The sequence below is a fragment of the Siniperca chuatsi genome, linkage group LG22 (genome assembly GCF_020085105.1).
Source record: "Siniperca chuatsi isolate FFG_IHB_CAS linkage group LG22, ASM2008510v1, whole genome shotgun sequence".
Classification (NCBI taxonomy): Eukaryota; Metazoa; Chordata; class Actinopteri; order Centrarchiformes; family Sinipercidae; genus Siniperca; species Siniperca chuatsi.
In genome coordinates, this window is record NC_058063.1 from 4,567,098 (window position 1) to 4,584,841 (window position 17,744).

General features: G+C 41.2%; 1 protein-coding gene across 7 annotated transcripts in view; it reads right to left on the reverse strand.

The window, feature by feature from the left end:
* Positions 1 to 17,744, reverse strand: part of sorcs2 (sortilin-related VPS10 domain containing receptor 2) — a 367,111-nt gene that overhangs the window by 272,975 nt on the left and 76,392 nt on the right. For all 7 annotated transcript variants that reach the window (XM_044185095.1, XM_044185097.1, XM_044185091.1 and 4 more), the window contains exon 2: positions 6,614 to 6,681. In XM_044185095.1, the coding sequence (XP_044041030.1) occupies positions 6,614 to 6,681 (68 nt within the window). The remainder of the gene's footprint in view (positions 1 to 6,613; positions 6,682 to 17,744) is intronic.

Genomic DNA, 17,744 nt, shown 5'->3' on the forward strand with positions numbered 1-17,744 from the left:
GGAAAAGAAGACATGCTGTCTTGATTAAGCCCAAAAGCGTATGTTTCTACTTTGTGGCTCTCTCTCCTGGTTTAGTTTGGAGAAATGTGATCTGGACCCCAGGGAGGGCTAATCATCAGCACATTTGTAATGGTGGAATAACTGTGCGTGCCTGCGTGCGTGCGTGCATGCGTACGTGCGTGCGTGCATGTACGCATACACATCTGAAACAAGCTGATTAAGGAGGCATCAAAGTGGGAAGTGAGTTGTTGATGTGGTGCTACCCTGCAGCCAATAAGACTGCTTGGCTGTGCTTTAACCAAGGCCCCAGTAACAGCACTGGGGTGTGAGTTGATTTTGGTGTAGTTGGCACTGTTGGTGTTGCAGGACATGTGGCAGAGTGTACCAAAGATACCAAAGTTTCCCGTACACAATCATTTCAAAAGGAATGTCTATAAAAGAATACATTTTTCTGAGTGTCACAAACACTCTTTGAGTCTCAAAGAGCTGTATCAGTTAAGTATTCAGTATCATGCTATTCATGTGTGTGCCTGAATGAAGCATTTACATTTTGAATATCAATGAAATTGGCACTGTGGTTATTTTAGCATATATGCTGGACAAATTTTAGCATATATGCCGGACATATTGCCAACGGTTGTGTTTGTGGAAGCGTGGTGTGGTTGATCTACTATACGTAGAAGTGCTGGCCTGTCAGACGATCTCTTCATCCATAATGGAGCAGTGAAGCCCCCCAGTGTGATGGCTACCAAACCCCCCTCGCCTCTTCAAAAGATGTGTGAAGACGACATGAATAATGAATACCCTCCAACTCTCACACCAACACCCTGTTTATTTGAGTGTATGATTACTGTGGGAGTAAATGGAACACATATGGGTACATGGGGTTAAACTTTTTAAAGTAAAAAATATGAGTTTCTGAAGGTCCATTTTGAAGGCCAATACCCAATATATTTGGGGGGATGAAGCTTCCAATAGCCACTGTTTGAACCGATATCCAATTTACCTGGATTAGAGCCCAGATAATTGCAATTCCAGTCTATATCTTATCTAACTAAAACAAAGGGACGCTCCAATATATTACCTTTTTTGCATATATGTATGTTTATGTATTTTCAGGTTTTAAAAGCCTTTAAAACTGGATTTAGCCCTTTTGGAGACATTCGAATTCCCCCAGAGATCATGATATTATCTGGTAATCTGATCAAAATATTACATTATGGTCAATTCCATCCATCAAATCCCAAATGGACAGCAATGACTGTCTGATATTTGAAGCTCGATGAAGCTCGATGCTTGATGTATCATCTAAAAATGAAAAATACTTGCACTGAGGATACAAAGTCAAAGAAAGTGAAGTGCATATCTGCTCTTTTCAGTTTGAGGATCAAAAAGGTTTACTGAGCATTTCATGGCTCGACTTGGAGCAACAGAGTCTTCAAGAGTTCTGTCAGCCTGCAGTCAATACAGTGAGTGGGCATGCAGTGGCAATTCCAATTTACAATCCTTCTCCTCACCTACAAAGCATTTAATGGTCAGGCACCATCATATCTTAAAGAGCTCATAATACCTTATTACCTGACTAGAACACTGCGCTCCCAGGATGCAGGGTTACTTGCGGTTCCTAGAGTCTCCAAAAGTAGAATGGGAGCCAGAGCCTTCAGTTATCAAGCTCCTCTCCTGCGGAATCAGGTCCCAGTTTGGGTTCGGGAGGCAGACACCATCTCCAAATTTAAGAGTAGGCTTAAGACTTTCCTCTTTGATAAAGCTTATAGTTAGGGCTGGCTTGGGTGAGTCCTGAACCATCCCTTAGTTATGCTGCTATAGGCCTAGACTGCCGGGCGATTTCCCATGATGCACCACTTTCCTCTCTCCTTCTCTCCCTCTCCATCTGTATACATCTTTATCCCATTACTGCATGTTACTAACTCGCAATCTTCTCTCTCCCGTAGTTTTGTGCTTTCTCGTTTCTCCTCTCTCTCCTTCTGTTGCTTTCAGCAGGTATTTCTACCTCCGGAGCTGCAGAGACTGGATCTGTGGTTGTGGGCCACCTGCTGCCCCCGTGTTCCTGCTCGACAACTGCTACTACAGTTTTTGATATTGGCCTTGTTACTATTATTGTCATTATTATTCCTATAGCTGTCATTCCTATTATTATGACTTTATTAATATTACCACTGCCATTACATTATTATTATTTAAAAATTCTATGTGGAATTTGCATTGTGCCCCCCCTGCCTCTTTCTCCCTCTCTACCTACCAGTGGCGGATGGCCACCCACCCGCGCAAGGATTCTTCCTCTTAAAGGAAGCTTTTCCTTGCCACCGTTGCCAAGTGCTTGCTCATGGTGGGATTGGCACCTATCCCTGTGTTTACTCTGACGCAGTATCCGAATTAGATCTGTATTTAAGGCATACGTCTGGACTAGCTGACTGAGAGACAATATCCGATTAGACAAATATTTTATTGGCCTCAAGCAAGATGCATACTGGGAACTCATTGTGGGTCTCATGTTTAGCCTTCCACTTTCTCTTTCATCTGCCACTGCCAGAAACTCTAAAAGCTTTACTGTCTAGCATTGAAAAAATAGTACCCTCCTCCTGTTTTGTGCTGAATGAAGGTATCAATGCTTGCAGAGATGCTCTAATTACTTCTTGTTAACCCTCTAGACCCCATAGCGCCCCAGAGCGCCTGTTCTATATTTCACTATAGTGCCCGGGAGCACCCGTCATTTTAAAATCATTCCCAGTGTATCAAAACACGGAAAATATAATCCTGAGCTTTATAGATACTTTAAGTTGTCATCAATAACGGAAATATACATTGTAACGTTGAGATCTCTTATTTTTTTTCTCGGATTTCCACCCAGTTTCCACTTGTTGGCTTCCTCCTCTTTTCTTTGTAAGAAACTTTCTTATCAAAACTGCAAGTCACTACATACTGTACTCAAAGTGAGCCAAGAAATAGCTATTTACAAGTTTTAGTGCTATTTGTTGTTTTGTCTGGTGTATTTTTTTATGTGTTGAATCAAACTTGGTCTAAACAGCTACACATGCCACATATTTGGTATCAAATTAAAGAGGAAGTTGTGTTTTTTTTAATGAACACAACTTGTGATTGTCAATTTCTTTTTGTTTTTGAGATAGAGCTGTTTGTTTGGATTGAGTAGGAAAATGTTCATGTCCGTCCTTTGTCTTAGTTGTAAGTTAGCTGTCATTTCCGTGTGTGTGTGTGTGTGAGCAGCCTAGGAAGTAATTGATACAATTGACGGTTCTTGGTGAACTGCAGCAACATTCTAGAATTCTACTGGGGTCTAGAGAGTTAATATCTGGTCTCCGTATGATTCGAACAGCATCAAAAACCTGTTGCCAAACGTGGAAACCAACAACCTGACAATCATGCCTACTGTACGTAGTGATTGGCCAGGTGTGCAAAGGAGGGAAAGTACGCAGGGTTTGAACTTCTCTCTCTCGAGCTCTCCTTTTTCACTCTTCGTACAATTAATAGTTAGTTTTCGTGTGCAACATCAAGAATGCTTTTGACAAGACACTGTCCAAAAGACTGTGTTAACTGCGTCAAGTGTACAAAGACACACAAAAGCTAGAAAGTTCAAAGAGATCACAGAGGCAAAGGGCTGCAGCCAGGAGGAGGCTATGACGGCAGGATTTTTGCCCGGAAACTCCCATTAATGTACTGATAAAACAGTTTTTTTCCGAAGTAGATGTTGGTAGTAGTACACACACTTAAACAGATGTGTAGCTACAACACACACATATGCACAGTGGGACATCAGAGTTTTAAGTGTCCAGTGTATCTTCTCACTTCAGGGGTCTGGACCTCTGATTACTGTAATTCACCTCACCAAAGAAAAACGTGCACTGCCGCTAAAGCATCAATTATTGACCAGAGCCTGAACACACTGAAGCTCCTATTACCTAGAAAGAAAGAAAGAAAAAAAGTTGCCTGTTTCCAACAGGCAGTTCTACGAGTCCTGCAGGTACATTGTCTCATATTTTCACTTGCATACTTCAAAGACAAGCATAAACTGCCTGGTAAAGCCTCAGGTGGTCCATGAGTTGCCACTCCCTTTTTCCCTGTCTCTCTTCACAAAGAAAGCCAGTCTCATGAGACAAGTGAGGGGCCATGTTCGGAGCTCTTTTATCAGCCGTGTTTATAGCCCGAGAACTTAGGTCAGCTGTCGGGAGTAACAGGCAGCAATGTTAAAGGAGCCAGCACTGACGCCAAAGCCTGGGGACAGACACAACTCTCCACAGCACACTGGGAAACATAGACATGGCACAAAGTGTGGTAATGGTTATGATTAGAAGCTACGAGCTGGTAACTTTACACTTGATGCAGTCCAGGGTTTTCTCTGAAATAAGCATTTTAACTTGGCCACACATGATATAGTTTGTACTGATTGACCTTCTTGACAGATTCAGGTTTTTCAATAAGCCTTTGTACCTACTCCACAAGATGGGTAATTTGTCAGTGCTTTCCAATGACCAATATAGCTTTTCCAAAAACAATCCACAGGACTAGTATGTTTTCTGCAGCTATCAGTTGTATGGTTGTGATCTGGACAGGTTTAGACAACTGAAGCATCTTGGTTACGGTTTGATTGCCTTCATGGTTAAAAGAAACCAACCTGGCGCGAACAGCTAAAAAAGTCATCTACTCCGACCTCCTTAGTCCCTTTTTGTGACACTATGACAATGTCACGCTGTCAGGAAAATATAAATGTATATCTTTTGACAAAATAATTGTAATTCAAAGTCTAAAGTCTACTAGCTTTTTCTGGAGCTTTTAACCACATCTCACAACCCTCATGAGCAAATGGAGTCTGATCAGTTGTCATCGAATGGCCAACATACTGGTTGTCTTTGGCGTCAGATGTGAATGTCATCCTTGATATTTCTCTGGCTGTGCTGGACATACATAATAACTGACTGTTGGATAAGTGATCAATGGATTGCATTTTTTTTAGCAAGGAAAAACTTGTAAAACAACATTTTTATGCCATCATGAGTAACTAAAACTCCATCAAAAGTGATTCTTTAAGGTGGTTTAGCACAGCGAAGCAAGTTTTACCAGCTAACACACCTCAATCTGAATAATTTCTCATGTCCTTTCTCAGGGCAGAAGTAATTTACACTAAATGGCTGACACCCAGTTGTTTAGGTTGATTCCACCTCGGCCACTAACAGTTATAGTTGCTCAACTATGAAGACACAGATTGTGTGCTTTGCCTATTGACACAAGACAAGCCTCTATAGACCTAAAAGGGCCTCAGTTCATTAACTCAGCTGTCCCGAAAAACTTTTCTCTGCTGTTAACTTTTCCCCTGTGTGAAACCGGCCACCTTTATCTACGCCACCTGACAGGGCAAGGCAGCAAACCCATTCATCTTCCCCCATCTTCCTTGTTTGATCCTATAGCCCTGGGACTTCAAAGCCTATACGCCAATGGATTGTGGCTGTACACACAGCATGGCAAGCTGACAGCTACAAGGAACTGAGGTACAACTCACACATAATACCTACCAAGATGTGGTCAGAGAGCCTTTTGGGTCCTCTTGGAAACATGCTAATTTCATGGTAATTTCTACTTTTGGACAATGATGCCAACAGGCAGCCAGCCAGCTTTTTCAGTCTCTGCCAATTTAGGTTCAATTCGGATTAAATTCAACCACTTGCTGTGCTTTTTCTGACTCAAGTGGGCTGTCCAGTGGTGAATCCGCAGCATTATTCATACACTGCAACAATTAAAACATCAACAGGGGAAGGAGAAAAATATGTACATTATTCATATCTGTCCTCTAGGGAGACAGGCAGTCAGAGCTAATGAGAGGCTGAAGCTTTGAAGTCATGGAGCCCTCAGTGAGGTGAATGGCATGAATTAAGTACCACCATCAGACACATTTTGCTCTGTGCGAATGTCTTCTAGACAGCTAATTTTAACCAGTGTGAGCCCTGTCTTGTCTATTTTCTAAATTTTTATTAGGAAATCTGAATATAATTAAGTTTCCTCCACACCCTTATCTACGCGAAGGCCATGCTCAGCTACATAGCAGCACCTCAGGAGCTGGTAGGGAGTGGATGTAGAATAAAGAGGAAATTAATATTCCATGGGAATATATGTACAAGTGCAAGATACACTTGTTGTGAAGTGGAGCGGAATAGATGCATTGTTTTTTTCCAACGCACAAAAGCGAGAGAAGTGTGAAGTGTTTTTGGCGAGAGGCAGCTTTGCTAAACAGAAGAAGCTTTGCCAGCCAGACTTGACCCCTTTCCCTGGCACTGCCAGTGCCCGCCCTCCTGCCCTGTGCCATGCTGATATACTATCTGCCCAAACAGATGCCCACTCTGGCCTCGCAGTGCCACTCTCCGGTCCCCCACTTTACTCATAGCTGCCTGCTGATGTTTTGTCCACCCTAGCGCTCTTTATCACTCTTGTCTCCTTGAAGAAGCACAGTGGAGAGATAACCGAGACCTGCACTGACCTCGCTGTTAAAGGGAAGCTGCTTGTCGAGGAAAGGTCTGCATGAGTATGAGGCCAGGCATGACATAAAGACATCCAGCAAGAGCAAACATGGTGTAAAAGTTTGGCCTACCTCCACAGTGAGCTCTCCAGCACCTTGGTGGAGTCAGCGTGGTAGTACTTGGTCAGGATCAAGATGACCTGAAAGACAAGGTGGAGGAGAGAGATACATTTAGACATAAGCTACTGCTAAAGAAAAGGACTGGTTAGTGCAGTGGGTCTTAAATTGGGGGGTGTAAAGCCAATGCAGAGGGGGCATGGATGACCAGGAGGAAAAGAGTTGAATGAATATGGTTTGTGTTGGGACAATAAACAAACAAAAGTGCCCTGATGCTAGCAAGGCTATCTTGCTAACCTGCTAATTTCAATTAAATTCACTTTGGCTTATTTTAACAGTAGGCCTGGTTTCCCCAATATTGTTATTATTGATATTGTTGTTAAAGACTGATAAACATTAAATCAGTTTACTCGAGGGGTTTGGCTTCTGAAAGGGGGGCATGAGAGAAAAAGTTTGAGAACCACTGGGTTAGTGGTTAGTGAATGAAATCAGGGCCGCCAAATTGTTGATAAACCTACTGAACACTATCTAAACAGCAGATATAAAAAGTTGGTGGCAAGATGGTGAAGAAAGTGAATCATCTAATGTTGCTCTGTGTCTGCTGCATGTGTAAATAAGGAGCTGTAAGCTTACACTTTTGCCATAGCAACTTTATAAGGTGATAATTTTCTCAATGTTGTGTTTACAGCTTGTTCTGTTGACCCCAAGTGAACAAATGTAATAATGACTGCAACTTTAAGCTCTAGCCCCAAAATAAGACTGGATCTGTAAACCCCTCACATTACCAGATAATTTGGGCCGACCAAGGTCCAAGACCAGATTTTAACTCTGATTGTCAGGAGGGGTGAATCTGTGATAAATCGGCCCAAAACTCCGGTAGTGTGAGCCCGGCCTTTTGTCAAATAAAATAATAAAACATTTCTCTCCTTTATCTTCTTTTAAAGGAAAAAACAGTTGTTAGGCAACAAGACTTGGTGGAAGGTTTTTAATCAATACTTAAAATGGTGCTTTAAAATCAATATTTTAAAGCACCATTGGTCAGTCAATAGACCTGCATAAATGGAGCTAATGTTCGGCCAACATTTGAACTAATCTCTCCTCTGCATTTATATTTCAGTATTTTTTGAGGGTGCTTGGAGAAACTATTACCCTGAACAAATAACGGTCTTGTTTGCCACTTTGATTCTAAAGAGAGCTCAAACAGTGCTTTCCTCTGTTTTCCTCCTAGCCTCGTTTGTGCAAGCAAAATTAAACACATTTCTCTTGGAGCAATTTGATTATGCAATCTTTATTTTATAGTATGAGTTTGTTTTTGGGTTAGGGGACAGGTACAACATTATTACAATATTTCACAAAAAATTAAATAAAATAAAATTAAGCGATGCATCATTCATTTGACCAAGGTGGTCGGGGGCATGTACACTGGATCAGAGACTCTTGTCTTTCATATTTCTGAGAACTCCTGTTCTTGACAGCTAAGTCTGCTGGGATTTGCGTTGCCATGGCAAGAGTGCCAGTGGGTCAGGCAGCACAGTAGGGCCTAGTGGTGTGATTGACAGGCTGGCATGCAGTTCTAGGTAGTGGAGCGAGAGAAAAACCCAGGCCTGCCTTCAAGCTGAGGGGAGTTGATTGGCCGAGGGGTCCAGCCCAGAGGCAGCTGCGAACAGCAGGCTGTGTTGAAGGTGGCTGCTCCCAAGGAGTCAAGATGCAAATTCTGTGCAATATGGACACTCCTGATACATCTTATTGTGAAAGCATGACAGCCTGTATTACCATATTATCTGGTGATAGTATGTGATTATGGCTCTTATTTTTAGGCTGCATGTTTCCTTGAATTTTTGGTGCATAAGGATTTTACAGTCTGGGTGGCCTCTGAGAAACTGGAAGACTGCTAACAAGTTCAGGAGGTAAATATCTGGTTGATTTCTTTGTCAGACAGGATGGAGGCTGTGCTGTCTTACTCAGCTGACTTATTAACATACTTGACTGCAGGCCCAAATATTTTCTCATATATGTTTTCATCCTGTCAGAACATTTAGCCTTATAAACCCTAACCTCTTTCATAAAGTAGAGCCTTCATATTGCCCTATTGTGTCAGGGCGAGGCCACACAGCCTGTAGCATCCAGTTGCAGTTTGTATTCAAAAAGGAACCCTATGAAATTTTAATAGGACCTTCCACTGAGGCGGGGCTGGTCTTTAACTGTGTCTTGAAGAGTTTTTTCTGCACAAAACTAAGAGTTGGTCAAAGCAGAGCACCACAGCTGACGCAGACATACAGGAAGAGCTTTAAGAGCTCTAGACCAATTTCCACAACACAGACTGCCATGAAAGCCACTCAGTGGAGTCTCTAGGCGCTGGGCTTAAAGCAACCCAACCCCAACTAAGGAGTTCCAACCCTGGTGGAGCTTGGCTTCCGAAGATGTTTATGAAGTCCAGAAAACTGGAACAGAGGACATTTAGCCGTGTAGCAGCCCGCTTGCCAGGGCTGATAACCTTGGTAACAGCTTTAACAGATGCAGTGACAGTGTACAACCTTCTTTTTGTCTGCCTCTAACTGTCAGAAAAACGTTCTTGGCTGATGAGGAATTAGACGCCATCCATATCTGAATTTGCGAACAAGTTGTCGTGTGAGGCTCTCTGAGTCATGCAGCATGTAGCAAATGTTCCCCGATTGGTCGTTGGCCTACTGTGACTCAACCGGTGTCTCTGGAAACAGGCTGTCTGCCTCTGCACAGCTGTCCTTCTCCTAATGAGATGCTGGTGCAAAGCTTGACACGCTTACAATGCAGGCAGAAAGGCAAAGTAACAGCACTGGTCCCTCGACGTAAGGATCAGATCTACCTTAGTACTTGTGACTCCCCAAGCCAATCTTTGTTTCTTTTTTCCTTCAGCTTTAAGCCTCCAGTTGAAAATTTTACCAAGCGGAAAACACAAAATCTGACACTATCAACTCATGAAATTATTTTGATTAAGAAAAAAATAAGCCTATTTACACATCCAACATATACGGAGCAACATAAGCATTAATTTGAAATTTGAAGGTGTGTTTGTCTACCTGATCAATAGAAGTCCTATATTCCCTCTCTTTTTAGTTCTAGTTAGTCCCTAAACAAGCAATCATTTGGACTCTAAACTGTCAGAAAGTTGTGAAAAATTCCCATTAAAATTTTACAGAACCCAGAATATATTGCTTGTCTTGTGCAACAAACCAAAACCCAAAGAGATTCAATATACTGTGACAGAAAATTTTTACTCTGTATTATATCAATCAACCAATCGATTAATTGACTAATTGTTTCAGCTCTAATTGTTGTCACAATTGTCAGAATAAACATTCAATTTCAAGGGCAGTGAAGGGAAATACACTACCTGACTTGACTTTTGACATGTTGGAGATATGCAGCAGAACAACTTGACAACATACAGTATACAAAGCACAACACTTGGTTGTCTGGGTCAGCCGGTCCTTGCATTATATTTTGTCAATACATAACGAGCATGTACTGTGTCCAAGTGCTGGGTTAGAAAAACAGCTCCGCATACATTTTTTTAATAAATGTAGCAGTATTCTACAGCCTCTAACAGCTTGCATCCTTCCTCTGACACAAAATACATTTGGCTTGCTGGTTACAAGTAAGCCCTGTCTACAATATAAATATATAATTATAGCTTAGTGTGTTACACATCACACTGCATACTCTGTCTTGCACACGAGAAGGAGAAGGAGAAAAGAAATTGTCCCTCTAAAGTCTATCAGTCCATCAGCCTCATGAGATTGAGGTATGCATCATTCATCCAAATGCCAATGGCAATAAAATATTCTGCCTCTCTATCCCCATGTTGAGTCTTCAAGGCCTAACCTCAATTGGAAAATGATTTTTCTTGGGGATGAAGTGGGCAGGGCAAGGATGTATTCAGCCATAAATCACTACTGGCAGGAGGCAGAGAGAGTGTTTATTTGGCAGCAGCATACCTAGCCACATTGACAAAACTGTTGAACAGCACAGAAGCCAGAGTCCTCTATTGCCTCTAGTGTACAGAGCAGTGCGTTAAGACTACAACTTGGCAGCTCATTGGACTAAAGGCCAAAATTGGCACTGGCTGAGAATTTAACCATAGTGGGAAGAAAAAATCCTGTCTTTTTGTGTAAATGCAATGCAATGCCAGTCAGTTGTAATTCAATACAAATAAATCACAGAACCATACTTAGAGCCAACAAGTATTGGAAAACATGTCAAGCTAAAGCGAACAAAGTCTGGGAAGCTAATTTCTTTCATGAGAAGTGACATTTGAAATGAAAAATTCTCTGTATTCTCTGTTGATTTAGATAACAAATTGCAAGGAAGTTTGTGATTAACCTGGTGACCTAATCAAACAGTTGTAGAGGTTGCTCCATTGTAGCCACCTTGTAATACCATAACCACATAATCAGCCACTGTGGGTTTCTTGTTTGTAAGCTAGCGGACAATGAGCCTAATGGATTTTGTTGGGGAAAAGTCAACAGGGTGGTCAGGACCCCTGGATGACTTCATACAAGAGCTACAAGAGACCCCATTGAGAGTCAAGCTCATAGCTGAGTTGACCATGAACTCCAGCTTGACAACCACCGTTTGTCCCCGAGACATTCCCATCAACTGTGTGTCAATGGAGCGCTATCAATCAGCTATTGAGGAAAAGACAGGGGGAAAACGTAAAAGAAAGAAAGGGACTCGGGGGAAATAAAGACAGACAGACTCCGAGGCTCTGGAGAAAGAATGCACTCATTCATTTTTAAAGCAAAAACAGTGAAATACAAGTACTCCATCCAAGTGTGCGACACCCCCTCCTCATCCCTTCGGGGCGCTTCGCATTCTCCAGAAACAGACCACACACATAAACAATTCATCACAGTCTGTAATAAAAGGGAGGAACTCAGTTTTTGTCTATTTTCAAAAAAAGAGATGAAGCCCAATTTATATTCTTGGGCCACAAAAGTAAATTCCACACAGATTATTTTTTTGGGAAATGACTTTGTGCTGACACTTTGACGCCATCTTTGTCTCTCTCCCTGTCTCTCTCTCTCTCTCTCACACACACACACGAAAACAAAGTCACAATGATGGATATGCACAAACTCCACTGCATGAAGCCTTTCAATTTGTTGCATAATCTGTAACCTTGACTTAAATGTTTGCCTTTGTTTGATACAACAGAGTACAGTAGGAAGTCAGACAGGAAATCTGACATCAGAGAGAGAGACGGAGATGATTCAAACAACAACAACTATTGGATGGATTGTCATGAAATACAGACATTCATGTCCACGTTAGGATGAATTGTAATAACTATGGTCATCTCCTGACTTTTAATCAAGCTCCATGAACAGGTAAAAATTTCAATTAGTCATTTATGACTACATACCTGCTAATCGAATGACATTCCAAAAGTAATTTTTTCTTTACTTGATTGTTGTCACTTCTCCCCAAAAGTCTGTGAAGCAGGTGCGCAGGATAAATTGTGAATTAACAGCTAAAAAGTACTAACAGCTTACAGTATTAGACTAGAATTTTACTGAGTTCCTGTAAGCAAGCAAAGTACTGTCATGTGAAATTAAGTGTTTCCTCTGAGAAGTCGGGGAACAGATACTGTTATAATTTTTTCACCTAGAGCTGGATAGATAGCAAAGCCCATGTGTGTGTATGTAGCAGTTATTAATTGTGGAGGATTGTGTCCAAATTATTTGAAGGTCAAATTGGTATGTGAGATGTTTTTCACTCATAAAAAAGATGGGAAATTCCTGAGGGACATAAATTCCTCAAAAACTGCTGATTTTGCTGTAAGAGTCCTCTTATTCACTTGATTTCACAGATACGTTAATTCTGTTTTATTAAAAACCTAAAGTAGACAGAATTTCTCAACAACAGATAGGATGGTGAGCTGTAGTACAGTAACTGAAACAAGTTAAGTACAACCACAAAGTTACCACATCGATGAATGAGCTGCAATGACAGCTTGTAAAGCTGTCGGCAGAACCCTGAACCATATTGGAAAAGTGGCTGCCGAAGTAAAGAGTGCTTGACAACACTGTGACCTGCTAACAAAGACAATCTGACCCTAAATATGACCGTAAATATGACCCAAATCCTAATCCTAAATTTATCCCTTAAAAGGGACATCCATCCGTCCATTTTCTTCCGCTTATCTGGGGCCGGGTCGCGGTTACAGCAGGCTAAGCAGGGTAGTCCAGATGTCCCTCTCCCCAGCAACGCTTTCAATTCACTTTTATTTTTCAAATTCCCACTTTCAGGTACGCCCTTAAAAGAAGCAAACCTGCCTCAAAGACTGTCAGTGTGTGGCAAGATAGGAATAAGGAGGAGCTAAGTGGTTGCATCCTGGCCACAGATTGGGATGTTTTCCAACAAGACAATAAAATTGACAGTATTGCAATCACAGGGTACAAACATTTTTGTGTCGACACTGTAGTGCCAAAAAAGACCATTAGGATATACCCAGACAACAGACTACATCATGCCTGAGATCAAACATTGCATCAGACGAAAAAAACAAGCCTTCCGGAACAACAACATATGGAACTGAGAGCAGTTCAAAAGAGAACTAAAGGGGAAACTAAGGGAAGTGCGAGAGCAACATAGTTTACGTGTCAGAGAAGCCTTTTCAACTAAGAACTTGAAAAAAAAACAACAACTGTGGGACGCCATGAAAGAAGAAATGACCAACCTGAACTCTGACAAGAAGGAAATGCATGTACTGAATGAACTGGAAAAAGGAAACAAACTCAATATCTATAAACGATTCTGTAGGGAGTGATTGTATTGATGAATGTAGAAACCTGTCAATTCCAGTGAGATCGGTCCCTTCGGATCCTTAAAGTCTTAAAAAGTCTTAAATTTAGTTTTTGATATTCAAGGTCTAAAATTGCATTAAAAATGTCTGGAATTGTAGGAGGGGAGGCATTACATTTGATCTGAGGCAGAATGAATGAGTGTTTCTATATTTTTTTGTTACCAGTAATTTATATCTCACGACAATGACAATTTCTGCCATGTCTAATATCTATTTGTTTGTACGTTAAATAGGTAGCGTACACTCTGTGCGGTAGTAGGCCTTGTTTACATGCTGTGATCCGCATTTTAACCTAGAAGGAGAACGTGTTTATTTAAAAGGAAAACACCAAGAACGCAACGCTGCAAGCAAGCAATGCAGGCTCAGCCAAGGGTAAAAGCAAATTTAATAAGAAGTTCCAACGATTTGTACGAGCCACGATGTGAACTTTGTCGCAAAACATTCAAACTTGGGACAATGGTAAGCAAGGATTCTCACTAGAAATCTCAAAAGCACAGGCGCTGTGCAAGTACTCGGAAAAGTACTGTGCCCATCGAGTCGTCCGCTGCTACTGGTAGTTTGGCTGTAACGTTACATACTGGAGATGTTTTCCGCTCTGCAGTGACCGCTACCAATTTGCTTACAAAGATGGTAGAGGCACTGATGATCCTTTAAACACTAGAACATACTTTATTCTAAAGCACCTTGAAAAGCCTACAGCTTATGCTAGACTAATGTTTATGGACTTCAGCTCAGCATTTAATACTATACTCCCTCAGACCCTGTTAAACAAGCTGAAACAGATGGAAGTGAACCCCTACATAATCAGATGGTACCATGCATTTCTCATAGGAAGACAACAGCAGGTGAAAGTCAACTATCTCTGACATACAGGTTATAAATACAGGAGCTCCTCAAGGCTGCGTAAGATCCCCCTTCTTTTCATATAATCTAAATGACTGTATAAACAAGTACACAAACAACTACATTATGATACAGCCATACTCAGTCTACTGACAACAGATTCAGACATTGCTATGTATAAGTCAGAGATAGAAGAGGTTGTGCAGTGGTGTGAGGGGCACGACTTAATGTTAAACGTCAAAGAAACTCTTCGATCGCAGGTCTGTTGGTGATCACAGCCCAGTTTTAATCAACTAGGAGAGAGTTGAGCAGGTAACAACATACAAGTAATTAGGTATTCACTTTGATTCTCAGTTACAATGGGAGTTTATTTGTTCACGAATCAGACAGCGTCTGCATCGCAGCATCAAAGCTAGGCTCCATGGAGTGGATAAAACCATTACATTATTGTTCTACAGGGCAGCCAATGAATCTATTATTCGTTACTCACATCACAACTCCAAAACCCACTCCGGAGGGCTAGAAAAATAACTAATCTACAACGTCCGCATTACTGCTAACACCGCCCCAATCCGCCTGTCTGTCTCACACTCCGTTTTACCCTCACTCATGAACAAGACCTGAGATACTCAGAGCTTTTGAGATAACTGCCACACATTTCGGCTTCAAACCCAGTACAGTGGAGGTGAATGGATTATTGTTTGTGGTGCCCACAACTTTGAACTTTGAAAAATCAACATCCACATTGCTTTCCAGGCTCACTGTCCCAGATAATCTGGATAATCCACAGACCTCACTGTAGTCAGTTTGCAGTAGCAACTGCTAGTTTCTTGCAAAGAAATAGTCAGTGTGTTCTGTTGATTATACATTTACATTTCTCCTCTTCACATCCAATGTAACAGGTACATGAGATGTTACTTTAATTTTTATGTCATTTTTCAATGCTGTTGTGCGCACAAACAAAATTCCAGTCACTAGATATCCAGACAGATATCTCAAAACCTGGAGAAATGATAACAAAACTATTTGCATGGCTAGATACCACCACGGGCAAGTGAGAAATTATGTATATTTTTGTAATTTGGGAACCTACCCTTTAAAGAAGTGGCAATTAGCCAATATGTTCTTATTCCAAAGTCTAAAACCCCAAAAAGACATTTTAGTGCCTCTACATCCTTGTTTTTGCTTACTCAGGCTTACTCAATAAGGGGCTTAATTCATCCAAATAATACCCCATTACCCCCATCCTTACCATGGCCACTAATGGTTCAGGACACCAACAGCCACTAAGTAGTCACATCTGGTTGAAGTCATTTTTGCATTGGACCTTGACCACTTTCTTTATCTGAGGACAACCAGTGACCCACAGACTCGTTACCATTTTAACAGTAGTTTGGGATTGCCATCATTCATTAAACTGCTCAAGCAGAGAAGAGGGGAGGGCAATTACATGGATCTTTGCTTCTGTTTGCCTTCTGCTCTGTCCACACAAAAAGCTTGTGCTAACCTTACACGCAAGAGTTCATCCACTCAGGTGAAATAGGAGCACATCTGGATACCCCACAAACTGTAGTAGGTAGTAGGGATTTTATTTCCACTTTGTTATTCTTTTCTACTCTTAAGATCTGAAGAGTTTCATTGTAGAATTCAAAATGGACAGTGGTTGGAGAGGTTTCTACTTTTAAATGGATTATTATTTGGAAAGTTAACCTAACAACTTGGTATATTTGTTTAAATACAGCAACAAAACAGGTTAAACGTATTTGTCTTATTCTCATACTTTTGTGCATTATTACTGTTGATCATATTCAGATTTTACATTTCACTGACCACCTCCACTGTAAAAATTTGGTAAATGCAAACTCCGGGTAGAGCAGCATCGATTGGGGCAAGGAGGGGAAGCCTCCTACAGATTTCCAAAAAGCTCCAGTTTAAAAAAAAATATCTCCACACTTGTCTTTGAGTCTGAATAAAAGTAATCATTGAAAGCAGTCCCTGGCAATCCTTGTAGCTGTTTTATCGAACTGCATCGCATTTGCTTTGCAATTAGCCACATGTGGATTCTCCAGTTTAATAGTGGAAGTTGATGAAAAGGGCATGATATGTACCTTGTTACTTGATTTCAGCCATTTCAAAGCATGCAGACACAAGCCATCCTCTTGTGTTTGCTACAACTTCTATATACACAAATGTTAAATCTGAAGCAAGCAACAGCTTCTTACTAAAGCCCTGGTTACACCAGAAAGTGGCACAGTGTAGTTCATCCACGCCTCCTCATGAAAATGTGCTAGAAGCTTGGTGACAGTGACTATTTGAACTACTGAGCTAACTACTTAGTTACAGCAGCTCTCTGAGCTAACTAGCTCAGTTGCTAACTGGATAAAAAGTTCCCACAGTATTTGTACCATCAACTCATGACTCATGATTGTCTGCAAACAATGGCTCTTTTGTGGAGCAGTTTATACTCCGGCACAGGACGGTTACATAAAAATGAATGGAGCAACACAGCTAATAGGCTAAGATAGCTTACTCTGTTTTAGACTCTCTTTGTCAACGATGCAAATGTGCATGTTATCTAAAGTTGAACACAATACGAAAGAATCACACAAATTTACCACGAGGTGACTAAAATGTTATCATGACTAGGGTTGCCAACTTCCTGAAATGGAAATACGGAGTCCAAACAGTTATAGCAGATGTTTCTATGAGTTTTGCCCTGCTACAATGGCAAATTATGGAAAATTTGTCATTGTTTAGTTCATGTTTGATCTAAAAAGTGTGTCATTTCTAAATCTCCTTTTGAACCAAAAACTTTTCACTCCTTACCCTTCCAATTTTACCTATTCAAACCATTGTTTGTCATTTTCTTCCCCTCTTTCATGTCTAACAGGTCTTTTGTTGTTTCCATCTTCTCTTTTTGATCTCCATGCTTCTCTAAGTCTCTGTGGTTTTATTCATCTTTTCAAGCTTCCTTCTGTTCTCCCATGAATATCTGAGCAATTGCTATAATTGGGCTCTGATCATATTAACCCTGTTTTACAGCGAAGAGACTGGAACTGGTAGGGCTCGCGATGTTCACACAAATGTATGTGAATCCTCCCCCGATTGTCTTAAATTATGGGGTGCATCTACAACAACAAGCTATATTTGGTAGAACATATTACTGTAATTCCACTGCAAACCCAAAGGGGTATCATCAACACACATTTAACCACAAACTATTTATCACGCAAATACAGTACATAGTCCTGCTTGTGGAATAGCGAGGATGATTTTGCCCATGGAGACTCCAGTATGTTGACTGATGCTCAATCTGACAACTAATTGGACCAACAGGACTGAGGAAGCTGAGTTCCTTAGATGTGTGATAATCCACTGCTGGGAGGGAATCCATTGCTGCCCAAGGCCTTTGGGACTGAAAAAGAGAGTGTAGGGGGAGGGAGAAGAAGCGATAAAGAC